The sequence below is a fragment of the Mus caroli genome, unplaced genomic scaffold (assembly GCF_978045245.1).
Source record: "Mus caroli unplaced genomic scaffold, Mus_caroli_1 scaffold_10, whole genome shotgun sequence".
NCBI classification, from domain to species: domain Eukaryota; kingdom Metazoa; phylum Chordata; class Mammalia; order Rodentia; family Muridae; genus Mus; species Mus caroli.
In genome coordinates, this window is record NW_028227265.1 from 104212151 (window position 1) to 104235445 (window position 23295).

The window sequence follows — 23295 nt, forward strand, 5'->3', positions numbered from 1 at the left end:
ATAAGATCCACAGCAGACTGCATCTACAGGCACAGCCCGGGAAGCCCCTTTCTCTAACTGACAATGGCAAATTCTATCTCCCCGTGAAGAGAGATTGTTTGGTAGACAGTCCTTTGTTCAAATTAACGTAAAATGAGTTCTTGACCTTTGTACAAGGAGAACCAAGTTCAAAGTCCAGTTTTTAACATCTGGGCTTTCCATTCCTGGGGGAAAAATTCAAAGCCCTAAGCAATAATAAAAGCTACAGCAAATGACTCGCTCTGAGCTCCATGCATTCTATAACTAGCATTGTAAGGGAGGTAGAAAGATGTTGTTTGTGTGCTTAACGAGTGTGATCTAACAAAAGCCCTCTCTCCCATCCCCCACCCCCACCCCGCTCCCTGATTCTCTTCAGTGTGCCCATCTGGATCCAGCCTCAGCTTTTCTAAAAAACCTGCTCTCTGTTGAGCAGTTTGGCTTCTGCTCGGTGGATATTTACTGAGCATGGATGGAACTGCTGACATACTGGTTTGGCAGCTGGAGGAGTCTTCCTGCTGCTATCACAGCTCTGAGAGAGTAATGATTCTGATCAAATGGGGGGTCAGGTTTTACAAATAGTGGGACATGTTCTGTCAGGATACTGGCATTGAACCACCGAGGTGGGGTATAGGGGGGATGGTATGTGTACTTAAGTGCTTTTGAAAATCAAGGAAATAGTTATAATTATTAGGTAGTTGTAGATGGGAAGGGTATCTGCTTGAGAGCAGAACTACATCATCTACAAGGCTCAGGGTCAGGGGTGAGGGGAGGCAGCATTTAACAGATTCCTCTTTTTTCTTTTAAGTTAATGTGTTAAGTTGTGAATATGTACACTGTAGTAAATATGTTTATCTGGCACCTTTAGATTTGCTAGGTTTCAGGAAAGCATTGTCGGAAGTAGTTACTTCAGATAAACCACTCAAAGAAGGACCTCATAGGTAAAGTGACGTGCATTTTAACCCCAGCACACCGCTACCCAGTCTTTGTGTCATGCCTCATGGTCTGTGATATGTGTGGCTAATGTATCTTTCCTTCCGAATTAAACGGTTTACAGAAGAGCCGAGTGCTCCTTATGATGCACAGGTCATTCTCTTCACCCTCCAAATAACTTCTGTCACTGGGACTCTGAGGTGTGGTGACCTACCAGAACCACCTTGTCCAAGGGCATTGCTCTGCACCAGTGAAACATGCCACTGCTGTCCAGCATATCGGTATCGGTATCGTCCACTGTGTCGCTTGTCGTTGGTCTAAGCAGAGAGAGTGAAGAGAAAGTTCGGGAAACTAGGGTGATAACGGTAAGGTTGGAGCCATAGCTCATTGGCCTGCTCCAGTCACATGGTTCCTTCTAACCCTAAGGGAGCTGGGCGCATATTGATGTATAACTAATAAATTGCAAAGCTTCCACTTAAGGCTTAGGTTAGAGGATGCTCTTGCTCGAAATATGCCAACTCTCGTTCCCTCCCATATATGGACTGGTGGGACACAGCAAATTAGGTCCAGAGAAACGAGAGACGCAAGGTCTGAGGTAGAGAGAAACCCCTGTGGGAGACTGCACTGCTGGAACCATAATCAAGGATGAATTCAGTGGCCAGAATGGAGAACGTGAGCGAGCTATGATCGCCGAACTTGGAGAGGCAAATGGACGTTCATCCCCCACCCCACCCCCTCACGTGGCCAGGATCATGGGACGAGCACAGCGTGACTGGATGCAGCAGAGACAGAATCCAGCAGGCAGGGAGAAGAGTAAACCCAGCAGACTATGGACGGTATAGCAGAAAAGGGCCACAGGACCGTGATGTGGAGTCATTGAGCTTGTTCGCCCTCTCCCCACCTCCACTATTCCCAGCCAAGCGGAAATGCAGGAGCATCAAGGAGAAGGTTGAATGTGGCGGAGGCTGAATGCAGTCACCGGTGAGGAGAATGGGAACAGCATCAGAAAAGAGGTCCAGGAGATCGGCAATGCTCACCGCCTCCCCACCCCACCACTTCAAGGAACAAGGAATCAGGACCAAGGGAAGAACCCCCAGACCGTACAAACAGCCCCGGAAGTGGCACGTGTCTGCTGCCTCTCTAAGGGATCCAAAGGCCGGCCGGGTTAGTGTTCTTAAGCTCTGGGGTTTTCATAGGAACCTACCTTGCTTTAAAATTCATCAACAAAAATGAACTAGATATCAACTGTAAAGATATCTGTCCAATGGTTCATACCTTTAATCCCAGCATTCGGGAGGCAGAAGCAGGGGCATTTCTGTGAGTTCAAGGCCAGCCTGGTCTACATTGTGAGACTTTGTCTCAAAACAAACAACAACAACAACAAAAAAAAATTTAAAAACAACCAAACAAAACAGGTATGTGTCCCCTGGATCTGTCTGGAACAGAGAGTAAGATATGTTCAGTAACCCCCAGCCTGATTCAGGACAGATGAATAAGGACACCTCTTCTTGCATTTGTGCCTTGGGCCATTTCCTTGTTCATCACACAGAATAGGAAAATGAGGGGCAAAGGCCCTGCCTACCGCCATACAGCACAGCTTGGGTGAGTGGAAGACACCCAGAGGCCCGTGCCCCACTAATATGAACAAGGAAGTGGTGGATGGAAGAGAAAGAGACACAAATCCCTGTGTGCACAGTGAAGAGAGGCGGAACTGGAGACGGGAGGGTGCTGAGAAACAGCCTGACGTGAGGTCCCTGCCAAGCTGATGTCAATTCGGAGAGCTGGTCCCGCCCTAGCGCTAGTCCCACTCCTTGCAGGCTGCACTTGGGAAAGCAGGCCGTTCACCTTTCCTGGGAGCTGGTGGCATGGGCAGGGGTGAGCCAGCCCTGAGCTCTGAGCTCAGGAGTGCATGAGAGCCTCAGAGTGACCCCATACCTCAAAGGTTATGCAGTGGTGCGGGCACAAGAGCTATAGCTCTTGCTTTCCCTGGCCCTCACTATGTACAGCAGGCAGGACAGCCTGCCCCACCTCTTGTCGCGGCAAAGTGGGAGAGCTAGCCCTAGCAGTGTGGATGCAGGAGAGTTATCAGGCTGACCAACTCAGCTACCACTCAGATCTAGATCCAAGGCTTTGAGTTGGCCTACGCCAACATCTACCCTATTGATGAAATGCTGGAGTGTGTGAAGAACTAAAGCGACAGGATCTCCATGACACAGGGCAACAATGGGATGTGGAAGAAAAGTCCTGGTGTGGATCCAGTATTGAGAGTGTAGCAGAAGCCAGAAGCCTCAAACCAGACCAACGACTCATTGCAAAGAAGCATGTTTGATATCAAAAACATGTGAAACCTCATATTAACTATTAATATTATTATTAATTCAGACTCATGTCCCCTATTTTCCCAAGTATAAACCTGATTACTACACTAGGAGGCCAGGAATACACTAAGTGGTAGAGCATTTGTCTAGCATGTACTAGACTCTGGGTTTCCATCCCCAGAATCACAAAGCAGAAACTGTATTACCACACTGAGGCATATGTAGTGAGAAATATGCTTGTGGTTGTTTTCTTCTTGTTACACGCTTGGCTGACATCCTTTATTTTGCCGTAGCCCAGGGGCTGGCAGTCAACCGTCAGGTTTTCTGTGGGCTCACTTTAGATTTTATGTGCACGTGAGAGCATTTACACGCCCTTGAAGTCCACCCATGTTCTCCCAAAGGTCAGGATTGCCTTCTTTATAAGATATGAATCTCTCTGGGTGAGGTGGCAAACACCTTTACTCCCTTCACTTGAGAGGCAGAGGCAGGTAAATCTCTATGAGTTCGAAGGCATTCTGGTCTTCATACTGAGTTTCAAGACAGTCGAAGCTACAAAGTAAGATCCTGTCTCAAAACAAAACAAACAAAAACTAGCAAAAAGTGTGACTCTATTCCGGTGTGGACAGATAAGGATACATGTCACATCTTTTTTCCCTTTCATCTTTACTCTCGGGTCCCACAGTTTGTCCACTGTGACAAAAGCTACAACCAAAGGAATCATTTGAGATACCAATTTCATTCACTTTAGCCAAATAGTCAGAAATCAGATTATCGGATCCTGTGTGTATTTTATTTTTGAGAGACTTTCACATTGTTTTATATCGAGGTTATAGAAGTGAAGCTCTTATATACTTAATATCATGCTATCATTTAAAACTCCACCGTGTTGGTCATATATTATAATGTTGTCATAATAGTTTATGTTTCATTGATAGCATGATATTATTTACCCTTAAGTGATCAAAATTCTCGGTCATTAAAGATCTTCCTAGATGGTTATTCTTGCTAAGCTGAAATGTTGCCTACATAACACAGAGCTAATTTCATTAAGATTAGGAATGATAAACCTTTTAGATTGACCTGCTGTACTGGCTAGTTTTGTGTGTCAACCTGACACAGGCTGGAGTTATCACAGAGAAAGGAGCCTCTCTCGAGGAAATGCCTCTCAATTAGTGATCAAGGGTGGGAGGGCCCATTGTGGGTGGTGCCATCCCTGGGTTGGTAGTCTTGGTTCTATAAGAGAGCAGGCTGAGCAAGCCAGGGGAAGCAAGCCAGTAAAGAACATCCCTCCATGGCCTCTGCATCAGCTCCTGCTTTCTGACCTGCTTGAGTTCTAGTCCTGACTTCCTTTGGTGATGAACAGCAGTGTGGAAGTGTACGCTGAATAAACCCTTCCCTCCCCAACTTGCTTCTTGGTCGTGATATTTTTTTGTGCAGGAAAAGAAACCCTGATTAAGACACCTGCTTTTTAAAGGCAACTAAACAAATCTTCCTTCATCTTGCTTTTGTTATAGTCTGAGCCTCCCTCCCCCCCCAGCATAGTTGTAGCCATTTCGTTCCATGCCTGCCAGCTATTTCATATTGTTGCTGTAACATGCCTGCCAGTCACTGACACAGAAAAATAACTCAACTCAGAGCAGGGTCATGCTGACCATGTACCCTGATTTGTTCTGTTATCTTTATGTTCTATATGAGGTTTGCTAATCTTAAGAGATTCCGCAAAGCTTTATGTAGGACCCATCAATCAAAGGTCAATATGAACCATTATGTCTAAACTCTCTTGAGTCAGAGCTGAGCACCAGTCAGCCCTTCCTGCACCTAGGTATGAGTTCACTGTTTTTGTGGCTGCCGCTGAAGAATGCTACTAACAAGCCAAAAAGCTATGATTATAATACTCATGCTCTGTTATCTCAATGTTCTGAAATTTCCATGTTCACCACCCATACACACACACACACACACACACACACACACAACCCCCTTTACCTTTCTCAGGACCAATCAGCTTAAAGGTTAGCTGACAATACTTTCCCTAGTAAACCAACTGTTCCTCTCCTTGCCCTTTAAACTTTTGAACCTGGTTTTTCCTATAGAAAAAAAAATATCTACCAGGAGAGCAATTAGGCTTCCGAGTCCTTTTTGCGGTCGTGAATGTTCAGTATTAAGGCGTGCATTCAACAAACTAGTCTTGCTTAACTGAGTTCCATGTTTGTATGGTTTGAGTGGCAATTCCTGAACCTCAACACTTTCTGGTTAGTCTTTTTTTTTTTTTTTTCTTTGCTCTGGAGATAAGGTATCGAGTAGTCAGGCTGACCTCAAATATACTACTGTGTAGCTGTATAGACAAGGATAACCTTGAATCCCTGGTCTTCCCAAATGCTAGGGTTGCATTCTAATGACAACGTGTCTGGTTTTATGTGATGCTAGAAACCAAGCTCAGGTTTGCGCCCTAGCAGTTTAGCCACAAGTACATCTTCAGGCCGTGATTTAAATATGCTAATAGAGGGAGAAAGAGAGCAGAGGTGTGTGTGAGGGAGGGGGATTCTTTGGTTAGGCCCTTTACCAATTTCTTAGAAGTAGGAGTCGATTAATAACAAAAATTTGCTATTTAGGAATAGCTAAGAATTAGCTCTAACTTTCATTATGGAGTACCCAACAGATGACCTGAAAGGAGGTTGGGTGCCCAATGTTGAGTTATTACTGATCTGAGCCATGGTAGGAAAAAAAGTCTATGATACAGGGCTGAAGCAGAGATGAATTTACTTTGTAAACAGCAACTCTGTTGGTCTATAAAGAAACTAATACAGCAAGTGTTTTAATCCGAGTTGAATCTGTATTGCAGAGTGTCACAAGACATTATATCCTGGGGTCCTTACCTGTTGGTTGCAATGGTGACCAAACTAGGCTGTTCTCTTGAAAAACGTGTGTGAATTTCTGTTGACATAGAAGCGTGGATGTGTGAAGAAGTGGTGAAATCGGTCAAGCTGCTTTTCATCACCATGATGGTCGGTGCTGCAAGAACACAGCAACCTCAGTGAGTGAGCACGTCATCTGTCCGTCACCTCCTTACCGGGGACTTTTTAACCATTCTCCTCTGACTGAGTCATTTAGAGGCTCCTGCCTAGGAAGACGCTGGGAACCCCTAGCTATTCTGAAAAGACAAGTTATAGCATAGTCTTTGGTTTCCATCTACAGCAGTGGTTCTCAACCTTCCTAACGCTGCGACCCTTTCCCCATGTTGTGGTGACCCCCTAGCCATGTAATTATTCTCATTGCTACTTCATGACTGTCGTTTTGGTGCTGTTATGGATCATAATGTAAACATCGGCTATGCAGATAGTCTAAGGCAACCCCTGTGAAAGGGTCGTCAACCTCCAAAGGGGTTGCAACCCACAGATTGAGGGCCACTGCCCCATAGACTCAGGCTGCACAGGCTGCAGATCCTCCTGGCACATGAGAGTAAATGCCTTTGAGTTATTCCTGCACCTTAGTATCTTTTCCAAGGGGCAGAGTCCGGCGTTACCTTAGAACCCACAAGGCTTAACTGCTCAAACCCTCCATCTTCTTGCCCACACTGGTCAGGCTCTTACGCTCTGTCATCAGGCATCACCTTCTGAGGGTTCTTTGGTTACCCATTTAGACTTTTTATTTTATTTTGTTTGTTCATTTTGTCTTGTCTTTCAAGACAGGGTTTCTTTGTGTAGCATTAACTGCCCCAGAACTCGCTCTGTAGACCAGGCTGTGCTGAAATTCAGAGATCTGCCTGCCTCTGCCTCCCAAGAGCTGGAATTAAAGACATGCACCACCACTGCCAGGCTTAATTTAAACTTTTAAAGAGTCTTAATCTTCCAAGGATATGTCTCAAACTGCTTGGGAATTTCCACATATTGAAGTAACATAAAAACTAATAATTTGGCCGGGCAGTGGTGGCACACGCCTTTAATCCCAGCACTTGGGAGGCAGAAGCAGGCGGATTTCTGAGTTTGAGGCCAACCTGGTCTACAGAGTGAGTTCCAGGACAGCCAGGGCCACACAGCGAAACCCTGCCCCGAAAAACCAAAAACCAAAACCAAACCAAAACAAAACAAACCCCCACAAAAAAAAACAAAAACAAAAAAAACAAAAACAAAAAAACCCCAAAACCCAAACCCAAAACCCAAAACCAAAAACCCAAAACCAAAAACCAAACCAAACCAAAACAAAACAAAACAAAACAAAAAACTAATAATTGGGGCTGGAGCAGTGGCTCAGCGGTTAAGAACACTGACTGCTTTTCCGAAGGTCCTGAATTCAAATCCTAGCAACCACATGGTGGCTCACAACCATTTGTAATGAAATCTGACACCCTATTCTTGTGTGTCTAAAGACAGCTACAATGTACTTACAAATAATAATAAATAAATATTTGGAGCAAGTGGGGCCAGAGTGAGCAGAGGTCCTGAGTTCAACTCCCATAACCACATGATGGCTCACAACTCTCTGTGCAGCTACAGTGTACTCATATGTATAAAATAAATAAGTAAATCTTAAAAAAAAAAAAGAAGCTCTGGTTGTTCTTCCATAGGTCCTGAGTCCAATTCCTAGGAACCGCATGACGGCTCACAATCATCTATAATGGGATCTGGGATATATAAGGATGCCCTCTTCTGGTGTGTCTGAAGCCAGCTACTGTGTGCTCATATACATAATACTGTGTGCTCATATACATAAAATAAATAAATCTTAAAAAAAAACCTAATAATTTTCTCCTCTGCAAAAAAAATGAGAAGGAATACACCACTACTTTTAAGGATGTTCGTGAGGATAAATACAAGAATATTTGAACCCAGTAGACTAAATGAACAATATTAAGACACTGTAAGATTGGAAAGATAGCACAGGAGACAGACACATTCTTCCTGCACCCATATGTACTATTCAATCATGCCAATCTCCTCTTGAAACTCTATTCAACTTTATTAATTTATGTCATTTATCTTTCTGTCCATCCGTCCTGTCGGTCTATCTGCCTTTCTATGGCTGACAGTGTACAAGTAATTATTTTCTTATATTTTAGGACAGAGCAGAGGAATGGCTTCCTGCTCTCAGGGTAAACTGTTATTATTGTGACACTTTACTAGGGTTTTCCGGTGGATGCCTTAAGGAAGATTTCTATATAAACCATTGTGGTGCTTTGAATAAGAACACACCCATAGACATAGATTTGAATGTATGGTCCCCAGGGAGTGGCATTATTAGGAGGATTGGCCTTGCTGGATTAAGTGTGACTTTGTTGGAGGAAATGCATCACTGGGGTGGGATTTGAGGTTTCAGATGCTCAAGCCAGGCCCAGTGTCTCTCTCTTCCTGCTGCCTGCAGGTCCAGATGTCGAACTCTCAGCTACCTCTGCAGCACCAACCATGTCTGCCTGCATGCCTCCAAGCTTCCTGCCATTGTCAACTCCTTAACTGTCATCATTTATAAGAGTTGCCATGGTGTCTGCTTACAGTAGTAAAACCCTAAGGCAACAATTACACGCCAAAAGGTGGCATGGGGAATAGATAAGTGATCAGGGAAGGTTGGCCATTATGTCCAACATTTTAGTATCTTTCTTTTTCTTTGCTGAGGAATGACTTCTTCAAAGATTTCAGAAGAGGAAAATTGAGTTTCCTAAAACACATGCATAACACTTAACATTTGCATCTTAACGTAACCTAGACTAACCTAGGAGACAAGGTTGGAGACATGCTTGTGAACAATTATATAGATTAGGATACCCAAGTTGAGAAGACCCACCTTAAAGATAGGTGGCCTGATGCTAGGGGCTGGGACTGTGGACTGACTAAAAACAAGAAATCAAGCTGATTGTAAAGTGAGTCACTTCTCTGTTTCCTCACTACGGACATGTAGCCAGAGGCCTCATGTCCCCACAGCTAAGATTTATTCACCACGATGAACTGTATTCTTGAATGGTGACCCAAGATAAGTCTGTCCTTCCCTTCCTTCCTTCCTTCCTTCCTTCCTTCCTTCCTTCCTTCCTTCCTTCCTTCCTTCCTTCCTTCCTTCCTTCCTTCCTTCTTTTCTTCTTTCCTTCCCTACCTCCTTTCCTCCCTCCCTTTCTTAAGTTGCTTTTGCCACAGCACTTAAGTTGTTAACTGGGAAAAATGATACCAAGAAGTAAAGTTGTTGATGAGATAAACCTCACTACATATTTTTTAGACCTTTGGAATGGGTTAGGGGGAATAATGTGGGAGAACTTTGAATTTGGGCTGGAAGAGCCCTGCATACTGCAAATATAGCTTAATGAGAACTTCTGGACCGGGAATGAAAGGCAAGAATGCAGAGAAATGTGAACAGTTAGGCCTGGATCATGTTTCAGAGGAAGCAAGGGCTCTATGAGGGACCAAAACAAGGGCCAGTCATGTGATGCTCGGGCAAAGAACCCAGCTGCATCCTCTGCCTGTGTCCTGCAAACTTGAGAGAGGTTGAATTTAAAGTGGTAAACTAATTTGTTTGGCAGAAGAAATGTCAAGAGGAGAAAGCATTCAGGCTGTGTGACAGTTACAGCTCAGCACTCTAGTGTAGGTCTACAGTAAGAAAGCAAAAGCAGGGCAGAACAATATTAAGGATGAGCATTTTGCCAACCAAAAGAGCTCCAGAAGGTTTAAGATTGCAGCCAGGGTACATGCCAGAAAGATTGTAACTGCTGGAGAGAAACCTCCTGCTCTGCACTGAGACAACAGGGAAACACCCAGAAGATAATAAGATCCCATTCGTCAAAGGCTCCCATATATAAAAAAGGCCAATTCATTTGAAAGAGCAGAGGGTCTTAACTGGGACTACTTAACCAGGGATCTGCTATGGAGATGCCCTGGTACTGCAAATCAACCAGGAAGAGATTTCCCCAGGGTCAGCAGAGGAAGCTGATGCGTCTGTGGTCATTCAGATGGCCCTGATTTTGTAGGCAGGAAAGATGCAAGATTGAGCGAATCCTGGAGTCTTTGCCATGTGCTTGTGAGGACCACAGAGGCCAGGCTCGGAGTCCTTGCAAGGATAGCTTGAAAGCCACTGTGTTTGTGTTTTGTTTTTGTTTTTTTTTTTTCCGAGACAGGGTTTCTCTGTGTAGCCCTGGCTGTCCTGGCACTCACTTTGTAGACCAGGCTGGCCTCGAACTCAGAAATCCGCCTGCCTCTGCCTCCCAAGTGCTGGGATTAAAGGCGTGCACCACCACGCCCGGCACCACTGTGTGTTTTTTGAGATGTCTAAAACCACCCACCGCTGTCACAATGACTTGGGGAATCTCACATGAAGATCTCCCTGAACCCTGTTACATATCCTTTGAGTTTCCTTGCTAAGTGTTCCTAAATTATATTAAAATCACGTTCTACAAACAAACAAACAAACAAACAAACAAAAAGTGTTCCTAAATTGTTTTCATGTAAGTCTTTATCTGTCCTTTGTCTACTGACCATGAATGCTTTACATGTTGTTTACATCTAAGACAGATGTAAATAGCAAAACTCACAGCCCTTTCATTAATGCATAGTCTAAGATTTATTGATCCCGGTTGTTAATATATGCCTATTTTTTAAGATTTATGTACATGTATGTGTAGACATGCATGTATATGTAAACATTTTAAGATAAATTCTGACCACTAAAAACAAGTTTTCAAGATACAATTTTTGACTGCTGAGTATGAGTTGTTCTTTTTTCAAGGTCTTTATCTTTTCAAGCCAAGATAAGATACAAGATAAAATGGGGGATAGGAAGGATCTTTGGGAAGAAAGATGTGAGGAGGTTGGAGAGACGGCCCCTATGGTTAAGTGCACTGGCCACTTGTCTTAGGGTTTCATTACTGTGAAGAGACACCATGACCATGGCAACTCTTATAAAGGACAGCATTTAGTTGGGGTAGCCTGCAGTTCAGCAGTTTAGTCCATTATTGTCAAGTCAGGGAGCATGCAGGCAGACATGGTGTGAGAGACGCTGAGAGTTCTACATCTTCATGTGTACACAGCAGAAGGAGACCGTGTTCCTCCCTGGGCAGAGCTTGAGTGTAGGAGATCTCAAAGCCGGTCCCCACCGTGACATGCTTCTTCCAACAAAGCCACACCTACTCCAACCAGGCAACGCCTCCTAATGGCGCCACTCCCCATGGGCCAAGCATTCAGACAGGAATCTATGGGGCCATACCTATTCAAGAGGATCCAAGTTTGTTGGGTCCTGGCACCCGTACTAAGTAGCTCACAACTACCTGCAACTCCAGCTCCCAGGGGATACAATGCCCTCTTCTGGCATCAACAGGCATGGCATATACTCACATGCATGTAAATAAAAGTGCATATAAAAATCTTAGCTTGTTTGAAGAGATACAAAGACATCTAATGACTTACAGATGGGTCTAATTTGTTTTATCACATTGTAAATACAATTTCTTTTGTATAGCATCTTTGACTAGTATACTTACTTCATGTAGTATCCTTACCCCCACGCTTTCAGGTTTAGCGTGTTTAAACTCATGACCCAGAGTGGCTCCGCCTCCTGAGGGCTGGGCCCTCCCACATCAGTGAGTAACTGAGACAAGGCCTCACACACTTGCCCACCGAGCAAGGCAGGTTTAAAGGTATTTCCAAGTGATGATTCCCCCCTCTCAGACAATTCAAGCTTGGTTCAAGTTGACATCAAACTAGCCAGCACACAGTGTTTCACTTGATGTATAACTGTTTTGTTGAGAAAAGGGGTCTCAAGAATTGTGTAAGTAAATAAAGGGACAATGTCAGGTTGGAAAGGAGATCTAGAAGTTTAACCTGTAAAATGTATTTTTGCCAGGAAAGTCACATTTGGAATTGATCAAGCTTATGTTTTAAGATACTGGAGTTTGGGGCGGGAGAAATGGCTCAGTGGTTGAAAGCACTGACTGCTCTTCCAGAGGTTCTAAGTTCAAATTCCACATGGTGTCTCACGACCATCCCTAATGAGATCAGATTCCCTCTTAGCTACAATGTACTTACATCTAATAAATAAAGAAATCTTTGGGCCAGAGTGAGCAGGGCCAGAGAGAGAAAAGAAAAAAAGTGTCTAAAGACAGCTACAGTGTACTTACATATGATAAATAAATAAATATTTTTTAAAAGATACTGGCGTTTTATCCCAAGACTATGAACGCACCCAGAACAGACTAATTTTTAAAGTAGAAGGGATTACATTATCATGACTATTTAGGGTTAAATTTTCTTTTCCTGCATCAAAGTGGAGTCATTAGTGAACCACTGAGTTCAACTGGAGTTACCTTCCTGCAACACTGTGACAGACCAGATAGACTTCAAAATTGCCCACACTCTGGCAGTCAAATACAGGCTGAATATTTAGGCTGAAGTTATGAAAGCCCGTGTGAAGGGAAAGAGCGGTGGACTGGAAGCCAACATGGCTGGGGTGGAGTTTGATGATGCTATTTCTGGCTCTGTAATCGATTACTACATCTCTCTGAAAGTCATTCTCCTAGCCTGTAAAGGAGTTGAACTGGGCAACTAGGAAGTCTTTGGTTGGTTGGTTGGGTTTTTTTGTTTTGTTTTGCTTTCTGGCTTTAAAAGATCAGTCATCAGGTCTTGAATCCCCAGTGGGAAACACATGCCAGGCCTCAATAGTTCTTCTCTTCTCAGTGATGGCAGCCTCTCTCCCTTCCTCCAGCAGAGACCTCAGAGGATGGGTTGAAGACAGGTGTAAAATGGACTAACCTATGAGTTGTTGTCGGCTCTTGACTTTACAGTTACACTTTCCAATTAGCTCAGGATTGCACACATCGCTGTGACACTTGGAACAGTAAAAGAAAGCCCTGTGACAATGAGAATAAATAATGAGCAATGTTTAATACCGAAAAGATGCGATGTTCACACAGCCCGCCTCCCACTACATTCTGCGTGTCTTTCCCTTCATAAGTGAAAGGCCATGTGGTACCTTTTGACGGCTTTGGAGGAGTCCGCAATGAAGAACCCTAAGGTGTCCTTATTCAGCCTCACTTGGGATGATGGATTTAGTATCAGAGTGCTGGAAATGGGAGAACAAAGACCCACGTTTTCCTTCTAAGATCTGTAGCAATCTTTGATGTTTCATGCTGTCAGCTAACAAGAGGTTCTCCAAGTTACCATAGTCATACATTTAAGTCTGTCTGACTGCCAACCCCAGTGGGAAAGGTGAATTTGACTACGCATACTCTGTTGATTGCTACTAAATAATAAGCCAGAGAAGAAGCGCTAAGGACCCATAGGGAGTGGCACTAGTAAAAGGTGTGGCCTTGTCGGAGTGGGTGTGGCTTGTTGGAGTGGGTGTAGCCTTGCTGGAATAAGTCTGGCCCTAGAGTGGGTGTGGCCTTGTGGGCGAAAGTGTGCTATTCTTGCTTCCTGCTGCCTGCCATCTGGATGTGGAAATCTCAGCTTCTCGAGGACCCTGTCAGCCCACACACTGCCGCGCCTCCCACCATGACAATAATGAACTACACCTCTGAACTGTAAGCCAGCCCTGATTAAGAGTTGCCTTGGAAGGCTGGGCGTGGTGGCGCACGCCTTTAATCCCAGCACTCGGGAGGCAGAGGCAGGTGGATTTCTGAGTTCAAGGCCAGCCTGGTCTACAAAGGACAGCCAGGGCTAAACAGAGAAACAATGTCTCGAAAAACCAAGAAAAAAAAAAAAAAAAAAAGAGTTGCCATGGTCATGGCGTCTCTTCTCAGCAGTCAACCCCTAACTGAGATGCTCAGTGTCCCGCACTGCTCTCTGTTTATCACAATGCCCTGTATTTAGCCCGAACCCCAATCCCAAGTATACATCCTGCATGGTGAAACCCTTAACTTTCTAACCCTAAATTCTTTCATTTCTGATAATGCATTCCTTTCCTTCTTTAAAGGATACTTTTGCCAGGCCTGGTGGTGCAGGCCTTTAAATCCCAGCACTCAGGAGGCAAAGGCAGGTGAATCTCTCTGAGCTCAAGGCCCGTCTGGTCTACATATTGAGTTTCAGACCAGCTATGTAAGAGTCTATGTAAAAAAAAAAAAAATGTAAACACAGAAACCAATTTACTTTTCTCTTGTTCACTTTGGAAGGAGGTCAAGCCCTAATTCTGGCTTCTTCTCTTGTCAGGAGAGTTCAGAGTAAACTCGGAACGAGTTCACAGTCCTTGTGAACAGACATGGGCTCCAAAACAAAAGCTTCTCTCTTCTGCCGAGAGAGGCAGACCACTGCTGTGGCAGATCTTTACCTAAGACAATGTAGGGCACTGGTGAATATTGACTGAGATGAGGGTATGGTTGGTTTTGAATTCCTAAGGGAAGAACGTGGATTTGTGGCCCCTAAAAAACTCCATTAGCAAGCACCCGTCTAATGTGTCCAACGACTTTTGGGTAGCTCCTGTTGTGGGGGTGGGGAGAGGTCTCTGAGGTCATGTTAAACACCTATTTATTTCTTCTTGGCCTTTTGTCAAAGGCCAAGTGTGTATCTTTATCTATTAATAAAGATACTGTCACAAAACATACAGAATCTTGGTCCTCACCAAAAAAGAAGTGCCCCAATAATAACAATAATATACCTGGTTTAGTTTGCAAGAACTCATAAACTTATTTTATCTTGGGTTTTTGTCTTGTTTTTTGTTTGTTTGTTTGGTTTGGTTTGGTTTGGTTTGGCTTTGGCTTTTGAGACGAGATCTTGCTCTATGGCCAGGCCTACCCTCACACAGATCTCCTTCCCTCAAGCTTTTGGGTGCTTCGATTATAAGTCAGTGCTACCATATCCGGCTATAAATTCATAACTTACAGGTTCCTGGGAAATGCCAATGGTCTGATAGTATCCCCTCTCTCTCCTCCGTCTGCTCTGCCAACAACAGTCAAACCCCCCTCAACCACAGAAACAGAAAAACCCCTGAAGCCCTGAGAAGCTTCATCAGTACCAAGAATTGTGAAAGAGGGGCTTGTGTTGGATGGCGATCAGCATGAGATTTAGCTTCACAAAGCAGAGCCTAGGAGGGAACACAGAGGAGTCATGAAGACACAAGCAGGAAGACTGGGCTACGTGAACATAACCAATCCTTTAAGCCCCGTGCTGGGGGTGTTGGGGGGGGGGGGAAGAACCACGGGTTTGGCAGAAGTTCAATCCACCTGGCACACATGTTTAGCATGAATGCCAGATGGGAGGGACAGAGGTGAAACTGTCCCGCATGGGGTGTGAGGTGCTGCTATCTACAGGAGCGGTTCTCAACCTGTGGGTGGCGCCCCCTAGAGGAGGGGGTGTCAAACGACCCCTTTCACAGGGGGCGACACATCAGCCTGCATATGATAGGCTTACATTACGATTCATACCTAGGTACACTGACTCTAGGGAGTACAAAATGGAATCTAATTTGCCATTGCCTACTCTGAGCCGGTTATTATTCTAAATGTCTCTATGTGTTACTCAAATAGCATGAATCCTACATGCGAGCCAGGGATGTAACTCAGAGGTAGAGCACTTGCCTCACACACTCAAGGCTCTGGGTTCTGTCTCTCCTCCAGGATCTTCTCATCCCCAAAAATTTCACATAGGAATCATAATTCATAACTTTACAGGCAGAAAATGGGAAAATGGAAAGCGCTGAATGTTTTACAGACTATGCATCTAGTATGCGTTAGAGCTACAACTGGATATCCAGGACAGTTGCATTACAAAGCTTCTATTCCAGCAGTTCTCAGCCTGTGGGTCTTTACCCCGTAGGGGGATGAAAGACCCTTTCACAGGGGCTGTCTGTGATCATCGGAAAACACAGATATTTGGATTACAATTCATAACGGTAGCAAAATTACGAAGTTACGAAGTAGGAACAAAATAATATTATGGATGGAGGTCGCCCCACAACACAAGGAACTGTATTAAAGGGTCGCAGAGTTGGGAAGGTTGAGATCCACTCATTGCTCTAGAGGCACTGACTTCACTGTTCTTACATCTCCAGAGTTTGTACTGGAGCCTGCCTGTAGAACGTCCTCCATCAACAGTGTGGGGTGAAGGCATTCCGCGAAGAATGGGAGAAGGGCTTGCTTCACTTAACCAACGTACCGGGAGACCTGGGGAAATGTCATCCCAACGAAGTCATTCGAGAGGCGCTGTGTCAGAATCTTGTTCTTCAAGCCATTCAAGAAATGTTTTTGCCAGGGATGTTTAGGAAAAACCTAGAAAATGCAACAATACCGTATAGAGAATGTTGATAAGGGAAGCCGACATCATAACACAGGCTGCTAAGTCCAGTTTCCACCACAGGTAGCCCACAAAGGGGAGACACGTCCTGGTGTTCATGTGGAACAACGTTAATGAAGGAGTCAAACGCATCTGTTTTCAGTGGCGTTCGAGGTGATGCGGATGCCGCACCTTTTAGTTTCTTCCCAGATGGCATCATGAAGGAGAATTCCCGGAAAGAAGCTGTATCTGCCAAGGCTGATTGGCTAATGAAAGCATCAGTGCCTGCGGGGGGTGGGGGTGGGGTGGAAGATTGCCACTCCAGAGCCTAGTTCCAGTTTTCACAGCGCCCTAAAGAGCCATGCCTTACCTACCTCTGTGTCTAACCTAACTTCCTGATAAATAAATAACAACTTTTAGAATGTCTTAACTTAATAAGGCCCTATTCTTCACCAACTGAAGGGCTCAGCAAGTTATCAGATAGTAGCTGAGGCCTGTAGCTGAGATTTCTCGGCCTGCCCAGAACCTGCCTCTCCGGTGGTTTTGTCAATGTGGTATTTGTTTGTTTGTTTAATGCACATTGGTGGTCTGCCTCCATGTATGTCTGTGTGAGGGTATCAGATCCTCTGGAACTGGAATGACAGGCAGTTGTGAACTGCCGTGTGGGTGTTGGGAATTGAACCCCGGCTCCTTTGGAAGAGCAGCCAGTGCTCTTAACCACTGAGCCATCTTCCCAGCGCTGCCAATGTCTTGATTTATGACTTTCCTTGTTCTATTCCTACGAAAAGTCCATAAAACTCCATACAGGAACATAGGATTTGGGGTCACTCAAATGAGGCTCTAGGATAAACTATCTCTCGATCTCTTTGAGGTAAGAGCTACAGTATTTGCCTGACCAAAAAATGAACTTATAGAGCCCACCTCCAGCAGGAAGACAGGGCATCAAATGAGGGGGGGGACATCCCAGAGTCACAACTCTGACCCATAATTGCTCCTGTCTGAAAGAATTACAGGGATGGAATGGAGAGGAGCCTGAGGAAAAGAAGGTCTAGTGACAGGCCCAAAGTGGGATCCAGCTCAAGGGGAGGTCCCAAGGCCTGACATTATTACTGAGGCTATGGAGCGCTCACAAAAATGGACAGCTCTACATGCTGTCCATTTTTATAAGTTTGTAAACCAAAGTTTGTCACAAAACAAAATCTACCACAGAAAGGACTGGCAAGCCCCACCATGATTCTACCCACTTAAGGGTTCCTAAACGGGAGTTTCAGATTTCATCTTTTTAAAATATGGAGACCTATTATGGCCTCACTCCAGAAGATCCAACAAGCAGCTGAAAGAGTCAGAGGCAGATATTTGCACCCAACCAATGGACAGAAGCAGCTGACTCCTGTTGTTGAATTAGAGAAAAGCTGGAAGAAGCTGAGGAGAAGGGCAATCCTGTGGGAGGACCAGCAGTCTCAATTAACCTAGACCCCTGAGATCTCTCTCAAACACTGGACCACCAAACAGGCAGCACACACCAGCTGACTTGTAGAGCAGAGGACTGCCGGGTCTGTTTTCATTCCGAAAGGAGAAGCAAGAGGACAAAATGAATGTAAGGCAGAACAATCTGCGAACTCACGTAATCCAGCCAGGGTAAACTTAAACTCAACTGAAGTGTAAGTAACCCTCTGTGCCTAAAAGCGCCTACAATGTCTCGCAATAAAATTAATATAATTAAAACACGTGACACTGATTCGAGACCCTCTAATGTGAGCGCTTAGGTGTTTTACAGGTGTTCACGCAGCGCCTGGGGAACCTGGTTGTGAGAAATATTATTTTCATTTTGCAGATAGGGAAATGGGGCCAGGGAAAGCAAGTACCTAATGAGAGGCACAGAGCTCTACACGCTGTCCATTTTTATAAGTTTGTAAACCAAAGTTTGTCACAAAACAAAATCTACCACAGACAGGACTGGCAAGCCCCACCATGATTCTACCCACTTAAGGGTTCCTAAACGGGAGTTTCAGATTTCATCTTTTTAAAATATGGAGACCACAAATATCTCCTATGCTCTCAACGTCACTTCTTGGTGCACACTGACATGGGATCATGTTTAATGGGGATTAACGGGATTAACAAGCCCATGTCAAAAAGCAAAGAAATATAGAGGTAGATTGGGTTTTACGTCTGCACTGCATTGCCATAAAGGAAACAACGTCTTCCTAAAAGGATTCTCATTTCATTTGATTCTTCCAATCATGGCTGTTGAAGTCACAGTAATTGAGGAGGGCCCTGAAGTCTGTCACTTGCTCTGCATACTGTAGAAGGCTGCACAGTCAGCACAATGTGAAGATAAGATCCTGCCCATCACAGAAACATCCAGGCCTACTGCATCCCTGCTGCCACATGCATCCCTACTGCCAAAAATTGTGTTTCTGCAAGAGTTAGCAGTCTGCCAATCTGAGCATCTTCCTACACTCTTGCTTTTTCTAAGTCACACCAGGGAAGAAAAGGTGTAAAAATATGTATTAAATAAAGGAATTATTAAACGCAGGAAATAAAGTCCAGAGAGGCCAAGAGGAAAATCGGCATATGAGGTGGCAAATGTGGAACGAGAATGAAATGGACAAGAAGGCAGGCAGCTCTGCAGGAGTGACAGGAGACCCTGCCACCTAACCCAGGAACATTCATGGAAAACACACTTGATGACCACCCTGTAGGATTATAAAAAGCAAGCCCCATTTGCACCTTATTTTGTCCCAGTCAAAGGATCTACGGCCTAAGTTAAGAAGTGGAGAATGAATACCCAACATCAGAGACAAACAGTCTGTGAACCAGAGGAGTCCTGGTATGCTCATCACCACCTGACTATATAACCAGGTTGGTTAGCTTTCCCACCACCTCCCTCCACCCCCAGGCTGGGTGCTTCCTGGAAACACCGCTGAGAGGCAACAGAAGACATAATAAACACTTGATTGATGACCACTGTTCCTGTACCTGAATAGATTTTCCCTAAAGTAACCTATAAATTCATTCATTTTTAGTTATTATTTATATTATTTCTATTTGATTAATAGAATCGCTATTGTGCTTTATATTCATTTATATGTAAGCATTACTTCTCTGTTAAGATGAACTATTTACATTTCTGCTCTCAGCTCAAAGTATTCCTGAATTTATGAAAATATTTACATTACAGCATCCTGGGATGTAGATGGGAAGCGGAGTCAGTCTCCCTTCTTTGCAGACAGATGCTGCAGATCTTTTAACAGTGACTTCTCTGAGTCTAGGGATATGCCTGGAACTTGAATCCAGACTTCTCAATCCTTCCCTGCCCAAGAGGCAAATCCCATTTCTTGGAGACTTCCTTTATTCTCTCTGGTTATTTTTCTACTTTGGATCCCATTATGGGGGCAGGGGGCATGGAGTAACTCCAAGACTCACTATTGGTTCGTAAAGTTACCTTTTGGTTTTGTTCAATGAACAGAGTCGTGAGAAAGGTGCACAGCCCTGGCACCAAGCAGCCTTGAGCGATAAATCCGAGCTTTAGCTCTGCAAAGCAGATGATATTGTCTCCAGCGCTCCAGTCCCAGTTGGGGATTTTTGACAGGAAAGCCTGTTTCATGGTAGAAACCAAGTCAGGCATTGGGAATGCAGACAACACAAGAACTCTCTTCTGGTAGACAGTTTCCTTAACTAATTTACTCTTCACTTTTGGGTTCTAACAAAGTCAATGGACATGATTGGAACCAAGTCAGCATTGGGAAGTGGTCAGCCTGCCTCCAGGACTTCACTTTTGGAACAAACAAACAAAAAAAGCTGGAGTTGTATAAATCATATCTAATGACTGAACTCACTAATTTTGTCCCTATTTCCCAAGTGATCTGCCATCTTAAAGAGAGTCCAGATTTTATCCATTGTTGACATTTTTTTAATTTGTAGATTCATGAAGAGATCTAAAGATGAAACAACCAAATGTATGAACTGCCGTGGTACCTTGTTTTGAGACTGAAGTATCTGGATGATGACTCTGGTCTGTGGATAATAGTTCTTGATCGAGAGCACCCTAAAACACACACACACAATATGTTCAATAGCCATGTATCATACTGGCTCTGTAATATAATCCAATTCAGAGTTAAATTTATTTGTCAAAAAGTGTGGCAGGAACTCAGCACATTACAAAATTCTTTGCTTGTTCCTACAATCTATTTAGCAGAGGGGTTTCTTAATTTATTTATTTTTATTTTGTGAATATGAGTGTTCCCATCGAATATGTATGTGTTCCACAAGGCCCAAAGACAGTGTCAGAGTCCCTGGAATTTCAGGAACTGAACCTGAGTCTCGTGAAGGAGCAATGAGTGCTCCTGACTGCTGAGCCACCCCCTACTCCACTGTATTGTCTCCTGAAAAGCATTTTATAACGACACCCACAGCTTCAGTAACCAAGTAACCAAATCTACAGAAAGGTCAGGTTTTAGTGTTAGAAAGCTGGGATCCACTGACAAGGAAAAAATAAACAGTTTCATATACCTTAACCTCGTGCGCTATAGTTCAAAGTGGCGAATGGGATGTCTAATTCAGTTCCCACAGGATGTAGCTTAAGAGCGTAAAATAGCCGGGAGTGGTGGCGCATGCCTTTAATCCCAGCACTTGGGAGGCAGAGGCAGGAGGATTTCTGAGTTCAAGGCTAGACTGGTCTTCAGAGTGAGTTCCAGGACAGCCAGAGCTACACAGAGAAACCCTGTCTCGGGGGGGGGGGGGGGGAGAAAAAAAAGAAAGGACAAAAGAAGCCTAAAATATATGTCCTGTTGAATGAAGCATGTGTGGTGTGACACCTCAGCTGTTTCTTACCCTGTGTGGAGTCATCTTCAACTGCACAGATTTGTTTTGCTCTAGGAACAGAGCCACCAAACTCATACTTGGAGTTTCTGTTTCCACAAGAAAAGTTCCCGCTCACAGATATGAAATAGGTAAAGTTGGGAACACTCATTCTGTTTGCCTTGAGAACACTTGCCAAGGCTCATAGACACATATCACACTCGACCACACATAATCTTTTCCTAAAGCTACCAAAGAGAAATGCCAATAAAGAAACAAATAGGATTCACAAATGCCATCTTTGTCTTATAATGGTACTGTCTAAATACAGACTTGGTGTTACAGCTGGGAATGTACCTCAGTTGGTCGAGTGTTAACACTTGATGCCCTAGATTTGATCCTTACCACCATAGAAGGAGAGGAGAAGGTGTGGGTATGCTTGCTTTTAAATGTATATAACTCTTATCTATAGGAAGCATCAGGGGAGAATATAGAGAATGTCATGTGCAGTTGGGATGCCTGTCCCTTTGTCTTCATTGTTTTGGGGTGCGTGTGAGGGAAGAACTGGCAGAAACCTGGCAGGTGATGGAGTTAGTGAGCTAAAGATATCATCTCCCCTCATTTAGTCCTTACTGTATAGAGAGAAACACCATCACTGGAGTGTACAAAACAAGCAAACAGAGCGAAACAACGTCGGTCTCTTACCTCATAATGTTTGAGTTGTCTTCGTCATGTAAGTCACTGCAGAAATGGTTGGCTAGAATCAGGCACGCCTCCGAGTTCTCCACCTATTCTTCAGATGAAATAGCAGCTGTCAGGTTAATTACAGGGGGGGATACTCTAACGGCCCCTTTGGGGCGCTTTTTGTATGGTTTCATCAAACTACTGCCAAGCAAAAGAGCTCATGCAGGATGGGAGTTAGGAACCAAACATCTTCCTATCCAGACCATGGTCCTGCAAACGCTCTGAGGGCTGCAGCTGATGGACCAGAGCACAGGAACTCTTAGAGAAATCTAAATGTGCCTCACAATGGGTACAGTTTAAACTTGTGCTTTCCTAAACCGAACGTCTCTATTACTCTATGGCGGACAATAAGCAATGAGACCTTTCTCGACAACTGCCAGGACGCCAATGGCAGAATCGGGAGTGCACTTGTCTCTAGTGAAGAGTCGCTCAGCAGTTGGGTTCTGAATCTTAAAGTGCAAGAAAATGATTGAAATGACTCCTACAGTATCAATTAGAAGACAGAAAAAAGGTCACGCTTGTCATTTTCTACTTCATCTTGACATTAGCTCTGCAGACCAGGGGTTCTCAGCCCCCCTGAGGTTATGACCCTTTAACACAGTCCCTCGGGTTGGGGAACTGTATTAAATTTATAGTTGAGCCCCAACTATAAAATTATTTTCATTGCTATTGCATAACTGTAATTTTGCTACTGTCATGAATAGTAATGCCAATATCTGTGCTTTCCCATGGTTTTAGGTAACCCCTGTAAAAAGGTCATTAGACCCCCCCCTCCCCAAAGGGGATGCAGGCCCCCGGTTGAGAACTGCTTTACTGCTGTGAGCCTTTGCTTTAAACAGAATTATTCAGGCTAGTTACTTAGATACCAGGTAGCCAGTTTTGAGCTAACATCAAACTTTACTAGTCACTTGGCCCTTGTTCATTTTTTTTTATAGCCTTGCCCTTGCTGTGATTTCTGCTATTTATCTTAATGTTTAACTTATCAAAGGCAAACCGATAATTAAGAAGGGGAGCTGAGGTGGGAGGAGTCATCAGCAGAAAAAGCTTACCCAGCTATGAGCCTTGCAAGCTACAGTATTAACTGGCCTAGCAAACTATGCCCATGGATGTAATGGTGGTATGAATGATACAGGAATCATCAACTGTGATTAGATTTAAGGCCTGGGAATAGAAAGAAGCTCATACCTGTTACTGTAAACCCAAACCCATGGCCGGAAGCTCACAGGCACCAGGGGAGAATCTACTACTCTTGCTAAATGGACATACTATCAAAACACCTTCTGAATGCATCATTTCTATGCCCATAGCTA

At 44.2% G+C, this 23295-nt stretch overlaps 1 protein-coding gene across 1 annotated transcript in view; it reads right to left on the reverse strand.

Moving 5' to 3' along the window:
* The window catches only part of Kcnu1 (potassium calcium-activated channel subfamily U member 1), an 83901-nt gene that overhangs the window by 23281 nt on the left and 37325 nt on the right, over positions 1 to 23295 (reverse strand). Inside the window, exons 12-20 of the mRNA XM_085843490.1 lie at positions 21947 to 22029; positions 20417 to 20486; positions 19884 to 20036; positions 16319 to 16431; positions 15180 to 15248; positions 13203 to 13292; positions 12983 to 13080; positions 6143 to 6278; positions 1163 to 1265 (exon numbers count right to left, since the gene is read on the reverse strand). Of these exons, the coding sequence (XP_085699616.1) occupies positions 1163 to 1265; positions 6143 to 6278; positions 12983 to 13080; positions 13203 to 13292; positions 15180 to 15248; positions 16319 to 16431; positions 19884 to 20036; positions 20417 to 20486; positions 21947 to 22029 (915 nt within the window). The remainder of the gene's footprint in view (positions 1 to 1162; positions 1266 to 6142; positions 6279 to 12982; positions 13081 to 13202; positions 13293 to 15179; positions 15249 to 16318; positions 16432 to 19883; positions 20037 to 20416; positions 20487 to 21946; positions 22030 to 23295) is intronic.